We start from the raw sequence: 22,814 nt of genomic DNA, 5'->3' as shown, positions 1-22,814 counted from the left end.
AGAATAGAGGTAAAAGGTGAGAAGTGGAGACACAGAGTTAAGGCAGAAAAAGGGCTCAAAAAATAAAGTAGGGAAGTTCTCCACTTCAAAGAGGTGTGGGCTAAGTTTTAAACTTACAGCTCTCCTGACTTTTTAGGAATTTAGTTCAATAAGAATTTTAAACTAATAATTATATCAAAAACATTGCCCTCTTTTAAATAACAACAGAAAAATGTTTACAAGTGGAATAAGAAAATGAACTACATGGCTAGTAACTAAAAATATTTTGCATATGTAATTTTTTTTATCCCTCTAGAACTTTGCTGCTCAGTATGATGGAAAAGGAGTTGGACTTGGCCCTGGACCAATGGTACGCTTGTCTTTTTATCTTAGCCAAATATTTTATTAAATAAAGAATTTATTTTATGTCACATTTCACAATGCCATTTATTTAGTTACCTAAGTGAACACTCAATACTTAGATCATATAAAAACAACTCTTTTTGTCTTCAAATTTATGAAAACCTACATTAAGGAGTTCACTTTTCTTTACAAAAATGCCTCATTAAGATAGGTCATACACTTATGCCCAAGAAATAATCTTTAATTTTAAAAAGTAATCACTCTGATTAATTTTTTAAATATTCTTTAACATTGCTTAGAATTTTAAGCAACACTTAGAGACACAGAAATATTTATTAAGTTCCCTGAACTTGTTGGAAAGGATCAACAAGTTCTAGCCCAGCTAACTCATTTTAAATTGGGAGAGTTTAAGCCCTTTTCTCAAGGTCATTCAGGTGACTAGTGACAGAACTAGAAGTAGCTGCCAGGCAAGATGTCTAATATTTGACGACATCGTGGATTATGTACCTAGTCCTTGAATAAACCACTCATTTAGTCAATGGATATTAATCAAGTACCTTCAATGGGTCCTAAACTGTATTATGCACTGAGGAAATCTCAAAGAATATGACGGATCCTGACCCTTCCTCAAGGAGTTAACAATATAGGAAATGTTTCTTTTTCTATATTTTGACCAAAAAAATCCTATTTTAGTCTATTGATTGTAAATCAATATAGCATAGAGTATGAGTAAAAATGTAGCATTTATGTCACTCAGTACAAATATTCGGCACCATACCCTATCAGTGGAGTACCGCTTAGAAGCATTCCCTGTATGATGATGATGACTATTAACAAATGAAGCTTCTAACAAGCATTAGAGAGATGTTTGAGGGGAAAAATACTAATGTGAGCATGGAAATGTATACCAGCATATACAAAATAGAGGGAAAAATTGCCAGAAGTCAAAGTATTAGGTTGATTAAGCACTACAGGATTTAATATATATATATATACACACACATGCAATTTAGTGATTTTAATTAATTGTTTCAAAACAAAGCTATTTATCTGCCCAAAGTCAACATGGTCTTTAAAATGTAAATTTTACCTGGGCACTGCATTTAGTGCTCTATCATCAAAAGAAGATGTTCTGCTGGAACTAATGGCCCACAATAAGCTAATATACTCTAAGGGTGAGATAATATTTTCTGTAAATTAAAACTCTCACTTGAGAAATAATGTACCTTTAATTGATGACTTCTAATTCTGTGATTTTTTCTAGTAATTTAAAATGTTCATATCTGAAATGAAAAAGTATAGCATTTCTTTCAGCTTTGTTTATATTGGATGTTTGAAATTAGCTGTTTCAGCTAATGCTGGACATTAGTCAGTTTTAAAGCAGCACCTATATCTCAAGAAGAAGCGAAGCGGGTGGAAAGTAAAGTGCTACTAAATGTCATTTTAAAAAGCCCACTAAGCTGGGAAAATTAATATGGATTTCAGATTCTCCTGTTTTTGGAACATCTCTCTAGGGGGCATAAAGCAAAGTATTTTACTTTGAAATATCAGTGAAATATAATTTAAGCTTGCACATCCACACACATGCACAGACATATGTAATCAACAGATATGTGTTTCACAAATAGGGAAGATAGGCAGCAATAAAATATTAAAATAACTTTCCATGTTGGAAAATCAATAACTATAAAACCCCCAAGGGTTCTTCTCTGAATTAATGAGTAATCATAGTGTCTCACAGCCTCCACAAAATACACGACATTTTATGTAAATGAAATTGTTGCAAATACATGAAAAAATAAATAAATATAATTAGAAATTCATGGTGTCAAAGAAAATTATTTTTAATGTATGCCTGAAAAGCTATTGTGATTGAAAAGTGACAGTTTCTTTTAATGTCAGAGCAATTTCTAAAACCAAATGAATAATTCTTATAATTAAAATGACATACATTTTAAATAAAATCCATGTTATTTCTCTCTAGGCATTAATACAGTGGGGTAGCCTTGACCACAGAGTACCCACGGTTGATGTCGTGAACAAATTACTTGAGACTGGTCCATGAAATATTTTTAGCATTATGAGGAGCAGACCCTATGGATGAGCTTACACAGGCATTGATTACTGCAAAGAGGAGTCAAGAAAGTGTACTTAGCTTACAATCTAGTAACAGTTTATTTTACCCTACTTTTGTGCTATAGAAAGAACAAAAGGGAAAACAATCTTCCATCATTTGAGCTATACTTTCAATAATAATATTATATAATAGACTCTTCCAGAAGGCTATTTCAATAATATTTTATTTTTCTTTTACCTCTCATTACATCCACTTTTGTTTGACATTTTCATCAGTCACCAATAGCCCATAGAGGAACAATGAGATTATAACAAACTTCCCTCTAATCATTAAGTAGGACTTTTGATTCTTTCCAATTTATGCCCTTTGTGACAATAAAAATACCAATTTCTTAGTTAAATATGACATAGGAAGATGACCATATGATCACGGAAATCCGAATGGAAATGCTTCATCTGCTGTGGAGAAGACAATTGTATATTCTGCACTTGCGCAAAGACTGATTCACTTCATTGCATCAGAACAATCTCAATATGCCCAATCATGCACAACTTTAAGGAACCTATGATTGTCCCATCTAATTTTCATTGATTTCTGTTGATTTGGATTAGGAGAAAAGGAAAAGCAAAGGGAGAGAACTAGTGCAGGAAACTTGAGTCCTTAAATTCTTCCTTGGGAAGAACAAATACTTTGGAATAAAACCATGATTCTGTTTATCTGTCCAACACAAAATGTCTGTAACACTGCTAAGTTAGTCCTATCCAACACCATGACAACTTATCAGTGCTAAACATTGATATATCTGCTTTCTTTACAGGGTTTAATGGGACCTAGAGGCCCTCCTGGTGCAGCTGGAGCCCCAGTAAGTACCGAAATCTTGTAATGCCTCTTATTTAAAAAGACAGAGAATTAAGAAATAAAGGCTTAGAGTATGACCTTCTTTTTTTCATTGAGGGTCCTCAAGGTTTCCAAGGACCTGCTGGTGAGCCTGGTGAACCTGGTCAAACTGTGAGTACATTTTTCCATCTTTGTGATAACTTTTTTTCTAGGAAATTTATGAATATAACCCTAATGAAATGATGAGTCTCCCATTTTTTAGGGTCCTGCAGGTGCTCGTGGTCCACCTGGCCCTCCTGGCAAGGCTGGTGAAGATGTAAGTATTTACTCTTAAGCACTTTCAAAATGCTATTTAAATACTCTTGCCTCAAGAAGATTTTGTAGATTCAAATTAAGTATTCTGCCAAATGCTGAATATACTTGACAGAACTCTTAATATATGGAAAATATTATTTTAATGAGGTATTAATTAACCTGCTTGTATTAAGGGAAATGCTAAATATGTATCTGGATCCACATTTTGATGTGATAACTTTCTCCCCTTTTGTAAAAACCAAGATGCCCCCATTTTGTCTGATAGTTTACCAAGAAGAAGTTGACTCTACGATGTTTTCATGTTTTAGGGTCACCCTGGAAAACCCGGACGACCTGGTGAGAGAGGAGTTGTTGGACCACAGGTAAGACTTTTTACATCTGTAGATAGCACAGACATCATAGGTCTATAAGATAGTTGCTAAAACTAGCATCAATCTAAATGACAACATAGATGTCACCCAAACTCATACCACAAATCGGAGGTATCTAACAAAGAAAAGAGCCTAGTAAAAACTGCATATATATTTCATTCATGCAAATAATGGAATACTAATGACAGCAAGCATACTGTAAGCAACTCAACTGTGTTTTCTACAAACACCATGTTCTCAGTTACTCACATCAGAGCAAGTTTATTTGTTGCTCTGTGCTTAAAGGTATACTAGACTTTGATTCAAAGCTTGAACTTTGATGAGAATAAATACTTTGGAGGGAAGGAAACACTGCCTTTTTATTTATGGTAAAACATTATTCACCATCTTCTGCATTTCTTTCTAAGGGTGCTCGTGGTTTCCCTGGAACTCCTGGACTTCCTGGCTTCAAAGGCATTAGGGTGAGCACATTCTTTCCTCAGATGAGGGAAAATGCCTATTAATTTTTGGAAAAAACTCAAGTATGTTTAAAATCCTGGGTCACATATATTCAGTTTCAAACTCCTGGAGTTTGCCAAAGGGAAGAAAGAGTTAAAGAGTAAGATTTCTTCAAAATAAAATGAGGTGCAATTTTTTCAGTCTGTTCATAGCTACCAAAAAACAGTCTCATTACAGGAAAAATTATATAGAACATGTATTACTTAATGAGTATTTACGACCATCTGAAAATCATAGAATTATTAAGTATGGAAAGGATGTGAGTCCTCCATCCTTCTCTCTCAATGGCAAGGAAGTTAAGTGACCTACCTAGGGCAATAGACTGAGTTTGCTGGGACCTAGAACACTGGACTTCTTTCTACTGCAGCAGACAAGATTCGCCCAGGAGAGACTAATGGCAAAGATATACAATTTTTATTTGACCAAACACTATAATGGAACAGCATTTTTTAATAAGTCTCACCTTTCAGGGACACAATGGTCTGGATGGATTGAAGGGACAGCCTGGTGCTCCTGGTGTGAAGGTAAATATTAAATTAGAAGCATTGTTTTTAAACAATTAATTGAAATTTCCCATGATCTCCAAAAAAGTATATTATACTGAATACTACCCATATTCTAAAAGTTTTTATTTTTCCTTTTCCATACTTCAAAGCCCTCAGTGATAGAAACTATAAGAGTCTGTGACAAAAGGTCAATCATTAATATTTATTTAATTCAATGCCAATTAAACAATTGAGATAAAAATAATATTAATAGTTTCTTCTTCCATTTTCTTTCCTCTTTCTATAATTTCAGTGTATCTCTGTAGCCAAAATAAAAGTAAATAAACATAATCAGACATTAGGACACTTTGTATTATTTTAAACCTTAAATTCTCCTTTGCCACGCACTAATTAGATAGGTACATTCATGTCACTATACACTTTTCAACCTCTTGCCTGTGATTTATCTGTGCACACTCAAAAAAATTTTAATTAGGTAATTAAAGTCTCAGAAGTGTGTTATCTCTTGGCTAGGCTCTTCTCTGACAGCGTTTTCAACTATAAAATGTTCTCTTTCCTATTAAGGAGATAATGTGATATTAAAGTGAATACCAACGTAATTACAAATTAATGAGTAACGAATACTAGTGGGACCAGAAATGAACATGAATATGGAGAATCTGTTCTAACTTTCCAGCTGCCACACAAATGGATAAGGTCAAACTCATTCTCCCAAGAGCCCGATATAACAGCTCAGACTACTAATCATTGTATCATAAAATGTTAGAGCTGCAAAGAGCTTTGGAGATCCCCTCATTTTACAGAGGTGGGAAACTGAGGCTTAGTGACAGCCAGTGACTTGCCCAAAGTCACACATCTAGAGGTTAGAAAGTCATAGACTAGAAATTATCCCCCTTTCCATTCAACGCTTATTCCCAAGGAATAGACTTCACATAGAATCCTGGAAATGAAGGGTCCTTATGAGGTCTCTTAAACCATATTTCCCCTATATCTAAATCAGATTATTTTAAAATAAAGTTCTTTTACCTGTGCCATAGTATTAAATCCTGCCACTACCACTACTACCCTGGTTTTTACTCAAGATAAGAATATAGATGGGAAATAAATATTACAGCTCTAAAAATATTATGAAACTTCAATTTTTATGCACATTTTATGAAAGTGATAACACTGAGTGTTCAAAATAACTTTAAAGAGGATAAATATGGTTACATTGAAAGTAAATTTATCCTTTGCCATCTCTTTTTATAATATCATTTCTAATATATAAATGATACCCAGAATGTAATGGAGAAATTGGGGAGGAGGTACACTCAAATGACCACATCTCCTTAGAACCTTGATATGTGGTACTATCTGAATAAAAACTCATGTTAGCACATTTTAAAATCTGTGTGTCTGGCATAATTGAAAAACAATCTATATGTGTAAGAAATGTTATGAAATATATGAATGATTCAAAGTGAAATAATAGGATAAAATTGCACTGTCAGAAAAAATAATTGTTATATTTACTGAACAAAAACTCAATCCTTCTCGATGTAGGGTGAACCGGGTGCCCCTGGTGAAAATGGAACCCCAGGTCAAACAGTAAGTGTTGATTACTTCATTGTAAATTTAAATGTGTACACACTCTTTGTGAGATGGAACTTCTTTAATGTTTTTGCTAATCACTGTATCCTTCAGCATTGTATTCTTTGATATTTTTCTAATAGCCTTCTGCTTACTTAATTGAAATCCACTACCTTTTAGTTGGAATTAGAAGGTGACTTATTTATTTTTAATGTATTCTTGTACACATTGGAAATTGAACATAGCAAATGATGCCTGTGACTTTTTCTAAATTAACATTCTGGATTTTATTGAAAATATTTCTGCTTCTAGGGAGCCCGTGGGCTTCCTGGTGAGAGAGGACGTGTTGGTGCCCCTGGCCCAGCTGTAAGTGCTTCCATTTTTGTTCAATTTTATCCTTTAAAAAAAATCTTCTAATGACTGTTGTTTAACTTTCCACCTAATATTCCTCTTTATTTTCTTCCTAGGGTGCCCGTGGCAGTGACGGAAGTGTGGGTCCCGTGGGTCCTGCTGTAAGTTTTGACACTGGGGAATTTGAAAGGGGTTGAGAGTGTGGGGTGGGAGCTGTTTGTTAACTTATGAAATAGCATCATTTCAGACACTTTACCAAATGTTCTGTGAGGTCTTTTGAAGGCTCTACTTATAAGTAGTGTAAGCCATTTATAAGTACCTGAACTTTTGATTGATGTATGAAGCAAAATCTCCCCCACCCTGGATACTATGAGTGTCTTGCCTTTGATGAGATCCTAATGACAACAGAATGGCTGTCAGGTTTTTCTTTGCTAATATCAAATAGTATCATGCCATTGTAAGCAACTTCAATCTTCTGTCATTATTATTGTTTCATTAATTAACTTGGAGGACATTTCTTACCACCTTCTGCTTTGATTTCAGGGTCCCATTGGGTCTGCTGGCCCTCCAGGCTTCCCAGGTGCCCCTGGTCCCAAGGTAAAAACATTGGTGACCATTGTCACTACTTTGATGAACTTTTTACTGTGATGTGAAAGATTGGAACTGTGTTTGCAGATAGAGAGATAATTACAAAAATTACCTTAATTATTCTTTCCCTTCAAAATGGACATAGAATGACCAGTTTTCTCACTCTACATTTGAAATAGATCATCTCTCTGCATTTGCACACTGTGATCATTGATATAGATGGCAACAAGGAAATTGATTCTCCCAAGTTAGTTAGGACTGACTGAGAAACAGAGTCAACCATAGAGAGGCAGAAGAAGAAGGAAGGTGGCAACAGTAGCCAAGATGGCAGAACCAGGCAAAGAAAATAGAAAGCCAAACTCAAATCTTGTTGTAATGAAACAGATAAGAAAAATAATTGCAATTTTGAAGCTTTATGAAGACATTTCCTAAAACTTGGTGTCTTAAAAACACATATGCTGTTTCATTATTTGCTAGTTAAAATCTTGGTTTAATTTCCTCTTTTAGGGTGAAATTGGAGCTATTGGTAACCCTGGTATTGCTGGTCCTGCTGGTCCCCGTGGTGAAGTGGGTCTTCCAGGCCTCTCCGGCCCCGTTGGACCTCCTGTAAGTAGCCAATGTCTTTAACCTTTATTGAGTAGAAAAAAACAAGGGCAGGGCAAGGGGAAGAAGAAGAATGAAGGTGAGGTCAAAGAAGAACAGAAATATTCCAATTAAGTAATACCCTTCTCCTTTCCTTTTCCTCATAGGGTAATCCTGGAGCAAATGGCCTTGCTGGTGCCAAGGGTGCTGCTGTGAGTATATCTGTGTAGCTAAAATGTGCTGCTACAATTTTAAAGGCATTTAATGTGTGCTGCCTCTGTAGCCCATCACCTCCCTAATGGACCACACTGTATTTTCCTTCACAGGGCCTTCCTGGTGTTGCTGGGGCTCCCGGCCTCCCTGGACCCCGTGGTATTCCTGGCCCTGTTGGTGCTGCTGGTGCTACTGGTGCCAGAGGACTTGTTGTAAGTGGTCCCGACTGTGGTTCTCATCATCCTGAAATACCAGCTCTGCCATCATTTCATCACTATCTAGACTTCCACTTGTAGTTTTACTATTCCTATTTTCCCTTCCTTAGCATTTTTAGTTTATATTTCATATATAAGTATATGTATGTACATTCCCATCTGCTATATGCACACAGACATGCCCCTCCTGTTATCTTAGATCATTACCTCAAGGTAAATGAGGCAATGTTCTACAATCTCAGTTTTGTCCCTTCAACTAATACCATTCCCCTGTAGGCAATTTAAATATGACCTAGGCACGTTTCTTAAAGAACTTGAGCTTCTCTTTACCTTGACCCACAAATATTCTAAGATATTTGTCTGCAAGAGAGTTTTGACAAGTGTTTGTCATTTGCCCACTGTTTTGTATTAAATCCTAGGGTGAGCCTGGTCCAGCTGGCTCCAAAGGAGAGAGTGGTAACAAGGGTGAGCCTGTAAGTATCATCACAATTTTATAAAGTTAATTATTTTTTTATTCCAGTTTCTCCAGCTGGACATAACAAAAAAATTATTTTTCTACTCCCCTTCTTTCGTTCTTTTCATTAAACAGGGCTCTGCTGGACCCCAAGGTCCTCCTGGTCCCAGTGGTGAAGAAGGAAAGAGAGGCCCCAATGGGGAAGCTGGATCTGCTGGTCCTCCAGGACCTCCTGGGCTGAGAGTAGGTATCAAATGCTCCCAACAACCAAACACATGAGAGACAGATCATGACACCCCTTCCTTGGGAACTGGTCAAAATTACTGACTGTGTTTTCTTAGGCAAAAGAAGCATCTACTTTCCATCTGCCTTATTAAATCAGTGACTCTCAATTTAATATGTTATAAAATCGGCCTGGAAACAGTGTTGACCTACTTTTTCAGGATGCTCATCTATGAATTCCTCTGGGAGTTGGGTGAAGTGTTTTGGCTTGGTTGTGTCTGTATCTCCCCCATAAGGAAATCATGCTATGTTTTAACAAACTCTACCTTATCAAAGTCAAGAGATTTCTTTAATTCCCTCTATTTCATGTAACTTCTTGCAGGGTAGTCCTGGTTCTCGTGGTCTTCCTGGAGCTGATGGCAGAGCTGGCGTCATGGTAAGCTGTCCATCACTTACTTCCTAGGAAGCAACTTGATGCTTCTGGTAGTGGGTGTGTCATTAGCTTTAGCATCTTCCTCCCCTCTCTCTTTCTTTTGAATAGGGCCCTGCTGGTAGTCGAGGTGCAAGTGGCCCTGCTGGAGTCCGAGGCCCCAATGGAGATGCTGGTCGCCCTGGTGAGCCTGGTCTCATGGGACCCAGAGTAAGTTTCAGACCAATTCTGAGCAAATCACACCTGGCATTATTTCCTTCTGTAAAGGTTTAGTTAATATTGAAGCTAACAATAAAAACATCAAAAGTAGATTTGTTAGTAGCCTTGCTGACAGTTACATTTTTAACTTAACTTTATCAAATCTCAGTATTTTTATGTATTTAATTAGTTCATAAATTTTCTATTTATTACTTGATACAATGGCTATAAGGTTTTTGGAAGAATAGATCTATTTTAATATATCCAAATTAGACTGGTTCTCCTATCAGCATGAATCTTTTATCTTAATTTGTGAGTTTTATATAAGGTGTTCATGAAATATATTAGGACTATACATTATTCGTTTATTAGATTCATAAGTGAAGTCATTTTTCCAGCAATCACAAAGTGCTGTAATATATTCAGCATCACACTAGCTATGGAAAAATAACCTTTAGGTCCATAGACACTCTAATCCATAGCAATAGAGTAATTTTTTTGCCTCCATTATCTCTTATGGGTGAATATCAACTGTAATTGTACCATAAACATGTAGTAGGGACACCAAATGTAGCAATAAAATATCCACTTTGGAAAATGCTTACTAAAAGTATTAGTTTTTCTATTACGAGGTAAACAACATGATACATTTTGTCCAAATAGCATGTTGCTTAACAGTTTCTTGAGATATCTATGAATGGATCAGTTGCACTAAAGTTCAATAAAAGGAAAGCCACAAAAAAATACAAAATTTCAGAGCTCTTTTCACACTTCCCAGCTAGTGGCTAATATTCCTAATGATTTACCCTAGGCAACAAGGCGGTGGGGAAGTGCCTTTGTGAGACTTCAGTCAATCTGATTCTTGAGTATGTGAGTTAAAATGCCAATGTAAAAGCATCCTCATTTATTTTGTAGGGTCTTCCTGGTTCCCCTGGAAATATTGGCCCTGCTGGAAAAGAAGGTCCTGTCGTAAGTATTGCTCATTTTCCATTATATTTTCAAGGACACTTATTGCACCCTTATCAAGTCTATTTTGTGGCTTATTTATACATGAGCACATTGAAAATAAATATCAGACACATACATCAACTGGGAATGCACAGTAATAGATTGTAATTATGGAGTCCAAATGAATGCAGGACTGAAAGCAGAGCAGGGAAGAGAAAAACGTGGCAGGGAAAATTGAAGCAGGTGACAAGGGTATGGCAAGAGAAGGGAACCAGGGAAATTGCGTACATATGAGATTGAATTGGCTATTTGTGTACCAACATCCTGGTTAGAAAAGGAAAATGGATTCATAATTTATTGACGCTTTATACAAGAAGCTCTGTGCATTCAGAAAACTATTCTGTTTCATCCCATGGCAGCATCATAAGCTTGAGGTTGTAAGAACATGTTGACCCTGAGTAAACCTGAAATAAACTGCTTTTAGGGCCTCCCTGGCATCGACGGCAGGCCTGGCCCAATTGGTCCAGCTGGAGCAAGAGGAGAGCCTGGCAGCATTGGATTCCCTGGACCCAAAGGTCCCACTGTAAGAATCACCACATCTTTCTTACTCTCAGCACTTTTGGTGCCTATATTTTACCAAAACTCTAGTATTTCTCTCCTGGGAATCAGTCCAGTCTCAGGGGGTTTCCGTTCAACACAGGAAAACTACAGGCCACTTATCACATTCTTACCACATTAAAAGTTGACCTCCAGAGTATCCTGTATCCCTGCTGAAAATCCATCCCCTGAGCCCCATGCTTCCCCAGACTCAGGGACATCTTACTGTACCCAGAGCTGCATGGTGATGGATTATCCTTAGATAACAGAATCCATAGACTAGGGATCTCAAAAGAACACAAAAGCAAGCAGGAAATCAGCATTCCAAAATCATTGTGGTTAATTTGACATTAAATGTGTAAGGCTGTTTTTTGTTCTGTTTTGTTTTTCATTTTTACTACAGGGTGATCCTGGCAAAAACGGTGATAAAGGTCATGCTGGTCTTGCTGGTGCTCGGGTAGGTGCCAGCCTGTGTACAGATCTATTCACATATCATTCATCTAAGAACCACACTTTTTTTTTTTACCCCATCTGATATTCTGTCCCTTTCTTTTCAAGATGGCATCTCCACGGGTCCTTTTACCAACATAAAATGTCTTTTTTTAAAAACCAAACTTATAAGACAGTGAGCAAAAACAAATCAGAATGTACATTAGGTCAAAAATACAGAAGCACTTTGCTTTTGTTTTATTTATTTTGTAATTAAAAGGGTATGAATATGTAGTAGCATTCTCTGGCTTTTAAAAATTGCCTTGTATCTGCAGACTTCACTTGAGTCCTATCAAATAGAGTATAAATATATATACCTACTATATACCCACACAAATTAAAAATTTAAAAAGTTAGTAGGCAGTATTTGGGCTTTGGTGGGAACCCACAATGAGTTTAATCCATGCTAAAATGACAAACTTGTTTTAAGGAAGTAATGCATGAGGTTTTGAGACATCTTAAACTGCCTGGCTCTCAGGTAACCATCAGTCTTTCTGTTAAAAATTTTTAGGGTGCTCCAGGTCCTGATGGAAACAATGGTGCTCAGGGACCTCCTGGACCACAGGTGAGTATTTCTCCCACTCTTGTGCTCTTCTGCCCTAGAATGCATATAGTCATTCAAACTGACCATCTCTGTTTTTGAGTCCAAGTGTTATATGGCTAGACAGCAGTGGTGACATACATTTACATGCTATTTATGCTCTCTTTCCTGTCACTTTCAGGGTGTCCAAGGTGGAAAAGGTGAACAGGGTCCCGCTGGTCCTCCAGGCTTCCAGGTAAGTCAACTCAAACCTATACAATACCACCTTTGGTCACATTATTCAGCTGTAAATCACCGTTCTGTATCTCTCTTCTCCACCACAATAAACATGATTTCAGGACTGAAGCAAAGAAAGATACATTTTTTCAAACAAACTTTTGTGCAATGTTTTAATAACATACAATCATGCTCATGTTGATATTTGGTAGCCACCACCCCCAAAAGTTAATTATTAGCAAATTTCCTGAACATAGCCATAGGATTGTTTGTATTTCTTTTCATTTTTAGGGTCTGCCTGGCCCCTCAGGTCCAGCCGGTGAACTTGGCAAACCAGGAGAAAGGGTGAGTAAAGCAAGTAATAGTAAATAGTAACTACTAAACTTGGGAATTTCCCCCTGTTTAATACCCCCACTGCTATGCAATTATAATATGTAAAAGAAAATTTCATATTTCATATGTTAATGACAGTGTTTTACATATGTTTGTGCTGATGGAGAGAATGAGCCAAATTACTTTAGTTCTGATTACTTTGTTTTCCAGATTTAATGAAACATCACATTATGAAAGTAAAATCTATCAATGAATATTTCATTTAGTAGCCTTACCTTTTGTATTGTTCTTGATAATGTTAAGATACAAATTATTTCCTTTCCATAATGAAAAAGGAAATGCATGATTTTCAATCAAACTAGACCCTGAAAATTTTATTTTATGTTTTTCTTGGCATTCAGATCTGACACTGCTATCCACAATCAGGGCATGAGTTCTGAGTCATTTTCTCTCTAATTGTGATGAATGTGCCTCAATTTAGTTACATTCTGTGGCCTGGTCTCCTTTGTCAACAGTAGGGCACATTAAGGAGACAGCTGGTCAGTAATAAAAGAGATACACTTGGGTATACAATTAACTAGGTAATGTACCGAATATGATAATTTCTCTTAAGAAGACACTCTGTTATATAGCTAAAAATATGCAACGTCTAATATTGTTCATTATTATTTATCTTATTATCAAAGGAAATAGTCAGTTTTGTCACTTTTTAAAAAGGCAATAAACTAAATAATAGGAAACAAGTTTTTTGATACCAAGCTCTGGGATGGATACATTTTTGTCACCAAAAAAATTCTCTCTGTCTGTATCTTTCAGTACTAAAAGTTGTTCTTATTAACCTGTGTACTTATGCACTCATGTAGATAGTGCCGGCTTTATTTCACTCTTTCAAATTTTTTCAAATATCTTAATCAGCAGTGAATTTAGAGATCACACATAAATTTCATGCTTTATTTATTCTCATGTTTTGCCTAGGGTCTCCCTGGTGAGTTTGGTCTCCCTGGTCCTGCTGGTCCAAGAGTAAGTGCTACTTCATTAACTTTCATAAACTCTGGCAATGTGTTTTTAAAAAGTAGTAGTGTTTTCTCCTTAAAGCCATTGATGACCCTGCAACAAGTCTCTGGGGCTCTTCTACAGTCAAATGTAGACTGTAGAGAGCATGAGATTTCTAAGCTGATAGTAGACTGTTTTGTTTAGTGCTCATATTTCCTATTCAATGATTACATGGTTATAAGAAACATAAATAAATCACTATATATATTATAGTCAGTGATTTATATAGACAACTATGCTACATTTGTGACAGTGGCTCAGTTTGAGCTAAGGAAAAGTAATATCTTACTAAGATCTAAAGTTAATTTTGGCAATGTGTGTTCATGTTCAAAGTCTAAAGCTGAACTTATGAGTAGTCATATGAAAAAAATAGACTTAATTTCTCTGTGGATATTAGCATAACTGAAATGATTAATTTGCCCTGAAAGTATTCGATCATGTCAATAGTTAACACATATGTAGGAAGCTCAAAGAATCAACTTAATATCAAGGTCTTTTGAAACAGTTACAGTGTGAACCTATGTGATAAATATTCTGGGCTATAGAATGCTATATGTTCTAGTGATATTTAGATGTAAATTGTGAGATATTTAGATAAACAAAGATATATACACAAATACATATATACATTATAATACACATGATTATAACTATTACATCATTGTTACACAACAAAAAGGGGGGCATGATAGGAGAATATCTAATCTTATCTACACCTCCATTGTATTCAAAAAAATGACACAATCTTTTCCTTTTAATACTACACATAACTGGCATCTGTTTTTGCCTATGGATTTATCACAGAAAAGACTCCCCAGAAAAGGAAAATGAATTTCAAAAGTTGAATATTATACCCTAGAAGCAACAAATTCTGGAGTTGTAGTCACAGAGCATTAGAGCTAAGCGACACTTCAGAGAAGATCTCATCAATCTCTTCATTTTACTAGTGGGGAAATTAGTAACAAAAAAAATTTTAATTTGCTAGTAAATGCAGAACCAGGGCTCAAAAGTTACACAAGTGTAAACTCTCATATGTAGAACAGTATCCCTGGAAGTGATGAATGGTGCAATACTTCTTCTAATCACTTTTTTCCAGGGGGAACGTGGTCCCCCAGGTGAGAGTGGTGCTGCTGGTCCTACTGGTCCTATTGGAAGCCGAGGTCCTTCTGGACCCCCAGGGCCTGATGGAAACAAGGTAAACTCTTATGTTTTATATAGTGCTGGTTTGGCCCAGTCTACCCTACAATAAGTAGACACTTGACAATAGAAAGATAATTGTTTTTCAGATTTTTATTTATTTCCAGTTCTGTGATGACTTCCCTCTCAGTAAAGAGCAATTTGATTCCAGTGGACCTGAATTATTCTAAACAAACAACAGCAACAAACTGTGGGGGAAAATTCAGTATTCACCAAACATAAATGAATTAGTATGGGTTTTCACTCTTTTCTTATCACACTGTTTATGTGCTTGTTTTAATCTAGAAACATTGTATACATTGGACATTATTTTCAGAGAAAAAACTTTTGTCTTCTTAACATCTCATTCCATAGAGTAAAATTTCAAAAAGTAGTCTAAATTTTAATAATAAGAGTTTATGATGATGAAAATTCATTGGACAATACATTCACCCCAAAAATACATCTGGAAACTTGTGTTCCAAAATAAAATCTGTGGTTTAGATTTTAAAATAGACTTATTATACATTTCTAAAAAAGAGATTACCTTAACCACAATAAAAAGAAGATGATGCCTATTACTTTAATTCTTAACTCTGGGGAAAAAAATGTAAACATTAGTTGCCAAAAGCTGTATTAGCATATGGAAGGATATTCTCGGGAAAAATTAAAACAACGTTAAGAAGGAGAGGAAATAAAGAAACTAAGGTGTTATGAGGTAGTACTTTCAAAGGGATCTGTTTATCTCAGAAGCTAGTCAACAGGTTTTAAGTATGTGGAATTGTAGGGTTTTATATAAAAATGGAAGATACAGTTTCTGCTCTTAAGGAGATTAGAATGCAAACATCTCCTCAATTGATAGGGCCTCTTTCCATGTTTTCTATCTGGGCTAAGAGACTTATCCTTGAAAAATGTCTGTGGATAAACATTTTTTACTCTCTGCTTCCCATTGTCCTATCCTCTTCTTCTCCATGCCTGCTACCCTTAAGAGGACTGAAGCAGGTTATAGAAGAATCGCAGCTGTGCACTCCCACACCCTCATCTCTTCCGTCACCATGTCATTAACAGCATCCCTCTCTGCTATATTCTCCTTCCTTTCAATAGCCCAGCCCTTCTTTGTGTTTCAAAGCTGACAAGAAGCCTTTCTAGATAACTGTTTAAATTGGAATTCTTCAAGAGTTTGATTCTTTGTTTTCTTCTTTCTCCACTAAAATTGATTTCATATGTGTTTGACTCGAGGGTGAACCTGGTGTTGTTGGTGCTGCGGGCACTGCTGGTCCATCTGGTCCTAGTGGACTCCCAGGAGAGAGGGGTGCTGCTGGCATACCTGGAGGCAAGGGAGAAAAGGTACCCTCCCAGTGTTGAACCCTAATATATATTGTTGATGAACAATAGCAAAGAAGGCTGCACAAAGATGCCCAAGTTTTCACAATTCTTGGCAGGTGGTCTGGTAGCATTTTGATATCTATCTACATACATTTCCCTCTGCCACCTAGCACCTACACATTTCTAAACTCACTAATCTGGCAAAATTCCTTGCTATCATGGAATTTCACACAAACAGATGGTGTTGAGTAATACATGAGGCTCATTTTAATGCCACTAACAATAATGCCTCATCCTGCCCTAATTAATGGGAAGAAGCTATATTGAACAGCTGTCAACCGTGCTGCTGCATTAGTTATGCCATAAGAGTGATCAGGCGCTGCAGCCCATTGTGATGTTCCCTTACAATTCTGTCCACATGAATCTGTACCTTGCTTGATTATGCTTCAGGAGGGTGTACGGAAATTAGAAAAGATTGTTTAATCTGGAGATGGCCTTGCATTATTTTTTCCTCATTTTTTTTCTCAATTAGCATTCTACAGAATGAATGGTAAGGAATTGAAACATTGCTAAAAATCTTAAATGATTGACGGTATCAATAGCATCTTCTGTCAAAAAAAACTTTATTAAAGTTTTTTTATTTTATTTTTATTAATATTATATTAATTTTGATTCAAAAATTTGGTCAGAAAACAAAAAGTTGCCCTTGCTTTATACTTTCAGGGTGAACCTGGTCTCAGAGGTGAAATTGGTAACCCTGGCAGAGATGGTGCTCGTGTGAGTAGAATTTTGTTTGTATGTTTGTTTGTACTTAGATTTTTTTTTTTTTAGCATTTGAATTGAGAAGTTTCCAAATTACAACTACCCACACACACACATACGAAGGATTCAAGTTTATTAAAATAGTATTCCTTTCCTTCCTGGGTCTATGACTAATAGTATCATTTTACGTGTTCCAAAGGAAAAATTCAACGGGATTTAACCTCTTTGAAAATAATACCCTGAATTTTCTAACTTCCCTATGTTAACTATACCAACTACAGACTATAGACCAAAAGCTTTAGGTTTAATAGAACATTGAATGATTGTTTCAAGTGATAATAGAGCTTTAAAAAAATACTCTCTTACATTTTAAGAAGCCAGAACCTCTAACAAGTTTCTATAGTTATTCAAAGGTACTCCCTAGAAATTTGTCACCCAAAGAGCAGCCCTAAAGATGTTAATGCCATGAAGATGCCAAAGATAATCACATGATGGTCTAATTACCCTATATAGAGTGTCAGCATCGTGGGTCTTCCAGGCCACAATTGGCCTGGATTCTTTTTTTCACCTCTCCTTTGGAGCTGAAAACTGACTGTAGCACATTTGTAACAGTATTTCCTTTGAATCACATAGTTCTAACAGTTTCAAACAAGGCTACTCATTTGCTGCTCTGCAGGGAATTTTACAATAGCAGAAAGCTCAGATCTCCCAAATTTCTGACCTGCCTTTAACTTACACATTTCCATAACCTTTATTACTGGAGTACTCTCCTTCTGATAGTGGCTTTTAATAGTCTTGGCAATTAGAACTGAAATGCATCAGAAGCCTTCTTGATGTCCAACCAGAGCACAGTAAAAGTGTTCAGTCACTGTATAAGCACAGCAAAAGAAACGACTAGGTTCACTTTTGATGATATGGGGTGTTATTAATAACATGTTTCCTTTTTGGTACTAGGGTGCTCCTGGTGCTGTAGGTGCCCCTGGTCCTGCTGGAGCCACAGGTGACCGGGTAAGCATGCATTTTCACTGAGCCAGCAACAATATCTAAAATTTCCTGCCTTCCCTAGTCCCAAAGAGCCCCAGCAATTCATTTTTATGACTTGGTATAAAACCCACCTATTTAAAAGCCTAGCTGTTGTGATAGAGCAGCAGGAAACAAATGCTTTATGTTTAAAATTATTTTTTCCTTTCTATAGATGTGCCAGCTATCTGATCTATACACTAATCCCTATCATTTGTTTTAAAGTCTTTCCATGTTGCCTATTAACAATATCCTAATGCACTGAGGCTTCTCAAAGCCTTCAATTGTTTTTTAAAAAAAATCAATAAAATACATAGTGTGCCCATTTCACATCAAACAGTCCACTTAAAATAGATCTTATTTATTGTATTGCAAAGCTTGTAGCAAATAGATTAGCCCCATGTCCATCTAAAAATTAAAATGTCCTCCTCCTGGTATTGTGGACACTGATTTATAGTGTTTTTTTCAAGTGTACAACCAATACCTCTTAACCCCCAAAATGAATATAGCATTAAGTAAAAATGCACTTCATTTTACTCCATGAAATGTGTATTGCTTATCTCTTCCAAGACAGCTACAGACTCTGACAATAGCCCACTGTCTACCACTGTTCTCTCTCCCTCTCAAGTCTTCAAGCATCCACGTCAGGCAAATTAACAGACTCATATTTGGTCCCATTATAGGGCGAAGCTGGTGCTGCTGGTCCTGCTGGTCCTGCTGGTCCTCGGGGAAGCCCTGTAAGTAAGAACCTTGATCATTTTAGATACCCACACCTCATGATGTTTAGACATTGATGAACCTAGGATTGCTAAGATATTTTAAAATCCATTCTCCCACCTAGGGTGAACGTGGTGAGGTTGGTCCTGCTGGCCCCAATGGATTTGCTGGTCCCGCTGTGAGTATCACATAATGAAGACTAATCTGAAAATATCCTAAGTTGGGAAATAGAGTGGGTTAGAATACCAGAACTGTTTCCTTCCAACAGGGTGCTGCTGGTCAACCAGGTGCTAAAGGAGAAAGAGGAGCCAAAGGGCCTAAGGGTGAAAATGGTGGTGTTGGTCCCACAGGCCCCGTCGGAGCTGCTGGCCCATCTGTAAGTTGAATTCACTGATGGTCCACACAGCCTGTGTAGCTACCCATTAGATTTTACAATTAAACATACATCTGTCAAGTGCCTACTATGCAACAGGGAATACCAGATAGAAGATGGCAAATAAAGGAAGGATTAACATTTGCACACTGTTTTACGATGTATCAATGTTTCATAAATATTGTTTTAATTTTCTAATAACCTCATAAGGGTGGTAATATTGAAGGACATTCTGACGGATAGTCATTTTTTATTTTTACATTTTCTCCTAAGAGATGCAGGAATGATCCCTTTGAAGAAAAGATTAACATTTATAAGTTAACATTTATAATTAACATTGTGTGTGATTTGACCCCATCTTTTTGTTTGCATTTAGGGTCCAAATGGTCCCCCTGGTCCTGCTGGAAGTCGTGGTGATGGAGGTCCCCCTGTGAGTATTTACAATGGACTCTGACCACTTTTCTTTCTTCAGAATCTATTAAGGACAAATCGAAAGTTTTGAAATTCTTGGTAAATTTAGACTACCATGAGGAAACATTTGAGATTCAAGTTCGTTCTATTCAGGGCAATTCCAATATTGATGTTAACTTGAATCCAGCTAGAACTCAGTATATGTTGCTATCACCTAACTGGAAGTAATAACCAAGGCGGACCCTAGACAGTTTAATTGTGAAGTAGGAAAGACTATTTCTTTGGTTCCCTTCATCTGTTTCTTAATATGTCCTTTCTTCTGCCTGACTACGTCCTTCCCTTTTGCAGCCAATGCTATCACAACAATTCTCTAGAGACCCAGAGCTCTCCAAAAATGGACTTTACTGACTTATTCTCTCACTGGACAGTGCTGAATGTTCTAGGTCATTTGTTGTTTTTTCCTCCATGAACACCATTACTTATTAAGTGTCAATTCCTTACCACTCAGCCAGGTGGCCAATATAGTTATTAATATATACACATTAATGTATAATAATGATATAGTGTCTTATCTTCATGCCTTTAGAACCATAAGATAATATGTCAGCATTTTAGAAAGGGCTATCGAAACCTTAATGCAAAATATGTGCATTGCAACTGGTGGCATGCTGGTAAGGAAGATGTGTGGAGAAGGAGGGCCTTCAGGGTCCTGGCTAAGTAATATCCTACATAAAGCTGCCTACCTCTTACCCCTTGGTCTATCCCTGGTCATGTGTACCGGTTTTCCAAAAAAAAAAGAAAGAAATTCCCATCTTACCCAACTTCTTGGAGTTGATATTGACTGTGGAATTCTAATGTGCTTGGCTCGTAGGGTATGACTGGTTTCCCTGGTGCTGCTGGACGGACTGGTCCCCCAGGACCCTCTGTAAGTAAATCACTCCAAACATGTGTCTTTGTTTACTCTAGCCAAAAGGCCTGGCTTCTGGTAGGAAACTGGTAAGAAACTCTTCATGAAAACACATGACTATTATTTGCTATTACTCTCCTGGTGTGAAATCAGTTTTTTCTGAACCATTAAGGTAAAACCATCACAAGTTATATTTTATAATATCAGTTTAAGAGGCTTTTATTCATGTGAATACCAGTCCCCTTTCAGGGGCATGGTCTCTTTGAAAAAAAAATGAACAGTTTTAGTCACATATCTGATATTTCTACATCTAATTATCCTTTATGGCTAACATTCTGCCTCCATTGTTAAGGTATAATTGTTCCTGAATTTAAAGGTGGTTTGGTCTCTAATTTAATTCTGATTCAGACTCTCCTGTCAGGACTCAAGAAAATTTAATTAATTACCAAGGATTAAGTCTTCCGGTTAAGGTTTCAGGGAAAGAAAAATAGCAAAGATGTTGATTTCTTGGAATCCTTTTTACAGGTTCATAACAGAAAAATCTTCATTCCCTGTAGACATTTAATTAAACCTAGTTGAAAAGCATGTGCGATTCCTCAATTATGAACAAAATGCCCATATTGGCTTTCGGAAAGAAAGAAAAGGAAGAGTCCTTCGAAACTCAGAGTCCCATTCATTTATCATTAACTCTTATCACTCTACATAGTTCTGATTCCAATATGCCAGAGTATCAGTGGCACAATGTTTTTCCTCACAGAAATTTACCACAGTCTCTCCTCCATAATATGCTTTGTTACAGCCTCATAAAGGAAGACAGGAATAGCTTTGCTTCTTTCTGCAAGAAAAAATGTTAAAAACTCCAAATATGTTCCCCAAATGACTGGGGTATTATTTTATTGCATCACATTGTTTGCATCTTAAGATCTAGAATCTCTGCTGCTCTCTTCCAGATCTTTGGTGCATAACAGAAAGGAAATAACCTTGTACATTTCCTCATAGGGTATTTCTGGCCCTCCTGGTCCCCCTGGTCCTGCTGGAAAAGAAGGGCTTCGTGGTCCTCGTGGTGACCAAGGTCCAGTTGGCCGAACTGGAGAAACAGGTGCAGTTGGTCCCCCTGGCTTCGCTGGTGAGAAGGGTCCCTCTGGAGAGGCTGGTACTGCTGTAAGTGATTTCCAACTCCTCTTTCTTAATACCTTATGTTGAATTAAAATAAAGCCCCAAAACAAATTTTCAAATGGCATCTATTTGTTGATGAGTATTCTAGGCTTTTAAGCAGAGCTCAGTTGAGCCAGGAAATCTGTCCAGCCACACTGAAGGGCTGTGGCTTCCACAAATTCTCAGAAAGCACAAAATGGGAAGACAATAAATGAGGGAACTCACAGTTTTATCACAACAGCTCTTTAAGCTACTGAGGGCACCTTACCGGTACTAGGATTAGAACAGAATCCATTGCTGTGGCCGTCCTACTATAAATTAATCAATCTCAGTAGGCTACCAATTTCTTAAACATACACTGTTCAGTATTAACATTACTCTGAAAGGTGCCCTTATTAAACCTTAGAGGCCAGGGTCAAAATTTGCTTCCCTTCAATATACTGATCTCCTTTCCTTTTTTTTTTTTTTTTTTTTTTTTTTTTTGAGATGAAGTCTCCCTTTCACCCAGGTAGCACGATCTCGACTCACTGCAACTTCCACCTCCCTGGTTCAAGCAATTCTCCTGTCTCAGCCTCCCAAGTATCTGAGACTACAGGCACACACCACCACGCCCTGCTAATTTTTGTATTTTTAGTAAAGATGGGGTTTCACCATATTGGTCAGACTGGTCTCAATCTCCTGACCTCAGGTCATCCACCCATCTTGGCCTCCCAAAGTGCTGGGATTACAGACATGAGCCACCACATCCAGCCTTATTTTCTGTCTTTTGTGTATATGCCTAGCAGTGGGATTGCTGGATCATATGGTAGTTCTATTTTTAGTTTTTCAAAGAACACCCCACAACTATGTACAACTATTATGTATCCATAATAATTTAAAATATTTTTTTATTTGTTTCCCTGCCTAGAGGCTATAAAAACTCTATTCCACCACCCCAAGTGTCTTTATTCATCTTAACCACATATTTTTAAATGTTGTGCCATTGGTCTCAAGGATAAACCAGATACAAAAGTATACAT

General features: G+C 36.9%; 1 protein-coding gene across 1 annotated transcript in view; it reads left to right on the top strand.

Annotated features, from left to right (window-relative positions):
- Positions 1-22,814, top strand: part of COL1A2 (collagen type I alpha 2 chain) — a 36,994-nt gene that overhangs the window by 7,080 nt on the left and 7,100 nt on the right. The window contains exons 6-40 of the mRNA XM_032252941.1: positions 296-349; positions 3,237-3,281; positions 3,374-3,427; positions 3,519-3,572; positions 3,880-3,933; positions 4,350-4,403; positions 4,911-4,964; positions 6,492-6,536; positions 6,831-6,884; positions 6,986-7,030; positions 7,413-7,466; positions 7,965-8,063; positions 8,207-8,251; positions 8,366-8,464; positions 8,887-8,940; positions 9,057-9,164; positions 9,526-9,579; positions 9,685-9,783; positions 10,687-10,740; positions 11,204-11,302; positions 11,720-11,773; positions 12,317-12,370; positions 12,528-12,581; positions 12,854-12,907; positions 13,871-13,915; positions 15,045-15,143; positions 16,364-16,471; positions 17,174-17,227; positions 18,167-18,220; positions 18,916-18,969; positions 19,074-19,127; positions 19,218-19,325; positions 19,699-19,752; positions 20,605-20,658; positions 21,640-21,801. Coding sequence (XP_032108832.1) covers positions 296-349; positions 3,237-3,281; positions 3,374-3,427; positions 3,519-3,572; positions 3,880-3,933; positions 4,350-4,403; positions 4,911-4,964; positions 6,492-6,536; positions 6,831-6,884; positions 6,986-7,030; positions 7,413-7,466; positions 7,965-8,063; positions 8,207-8,251; positions 8,366-8,464; positions 8,887-8,940; positions 9,057-9,164; positions 9,526-9,579; positions 9,685-9,783; positions 10,687-10,740; positions 11,204-11,302; positions 11,720-11,773; positions 12,317-12,370; positions 12,528-12,581; positions 12,854-12,907; positions 13,871-13,915; positions 15,045-15,143; positions 16,364-16,471; positions 17,174-17,227; positions 18,167-18,220; positions 18,916-18,969; positions 19,074-19,127; positions 19,218-19,325; positions 19,699-19,752; positions 20,605-20,658; positions 21,640-21,801 — 2,340 coding nt within the window. The remainder of the gene's footprint in view (positions 1-295; positions 350-3,236; positions 3,282-3,373; positions 3,428-3,518; positions 3,573-3,879; positions 3,934-4,349; positions 4,404-4,910; positions 4,965-6,491; positions 6,537-6,830; positions 6,885-6,985; positions 7,031-7,412; positions 7,467-7,964; positions 8,064-8,206; positions 8,252-8,365; positions 8,465-8,886; positions 8,941-9,056; positions 9,165-9,525; positions 9,580-9,684; positions 9,784-10,686; positions 10,741-11,203; positions 11,303-11,719; positions 11,774-12,316; positions 12,371-12,527; positions 12,582-12,853; positions 12,908-13,870; positions 13,916-15,044; positions 15,144-16,363; positions 16,472-17,173; positions 17,228-18,166; positions 18,221-18,915; positions 18,970-19,073; positions 19,128-19,217; positions 19,326-19,698; positions 19,753-20,604; positions 20,659-21,639; positions 21,802-22,814) is intronic.

This window comes from Sapajus apella, unplaced genomic scaffold, assembly GCF_009761245.1.
Source record: "Sapajus apella isolate SASKATOON/1434 unplaced genomic scaffold, GSC_monkey_1.0 scaffold81, whole genome shotgun sequence".
In the NCBI taxonomy this organism is placed as follows: domain Eukaryota; kingdom Metazoa; phylum Chordata; class Mammalia; order Primates; family Cebidae; genus Sapajus; species Sapajus apella.
This window is presented reverse-complemented; position numbering and strand designations above follow the sequence as displayed.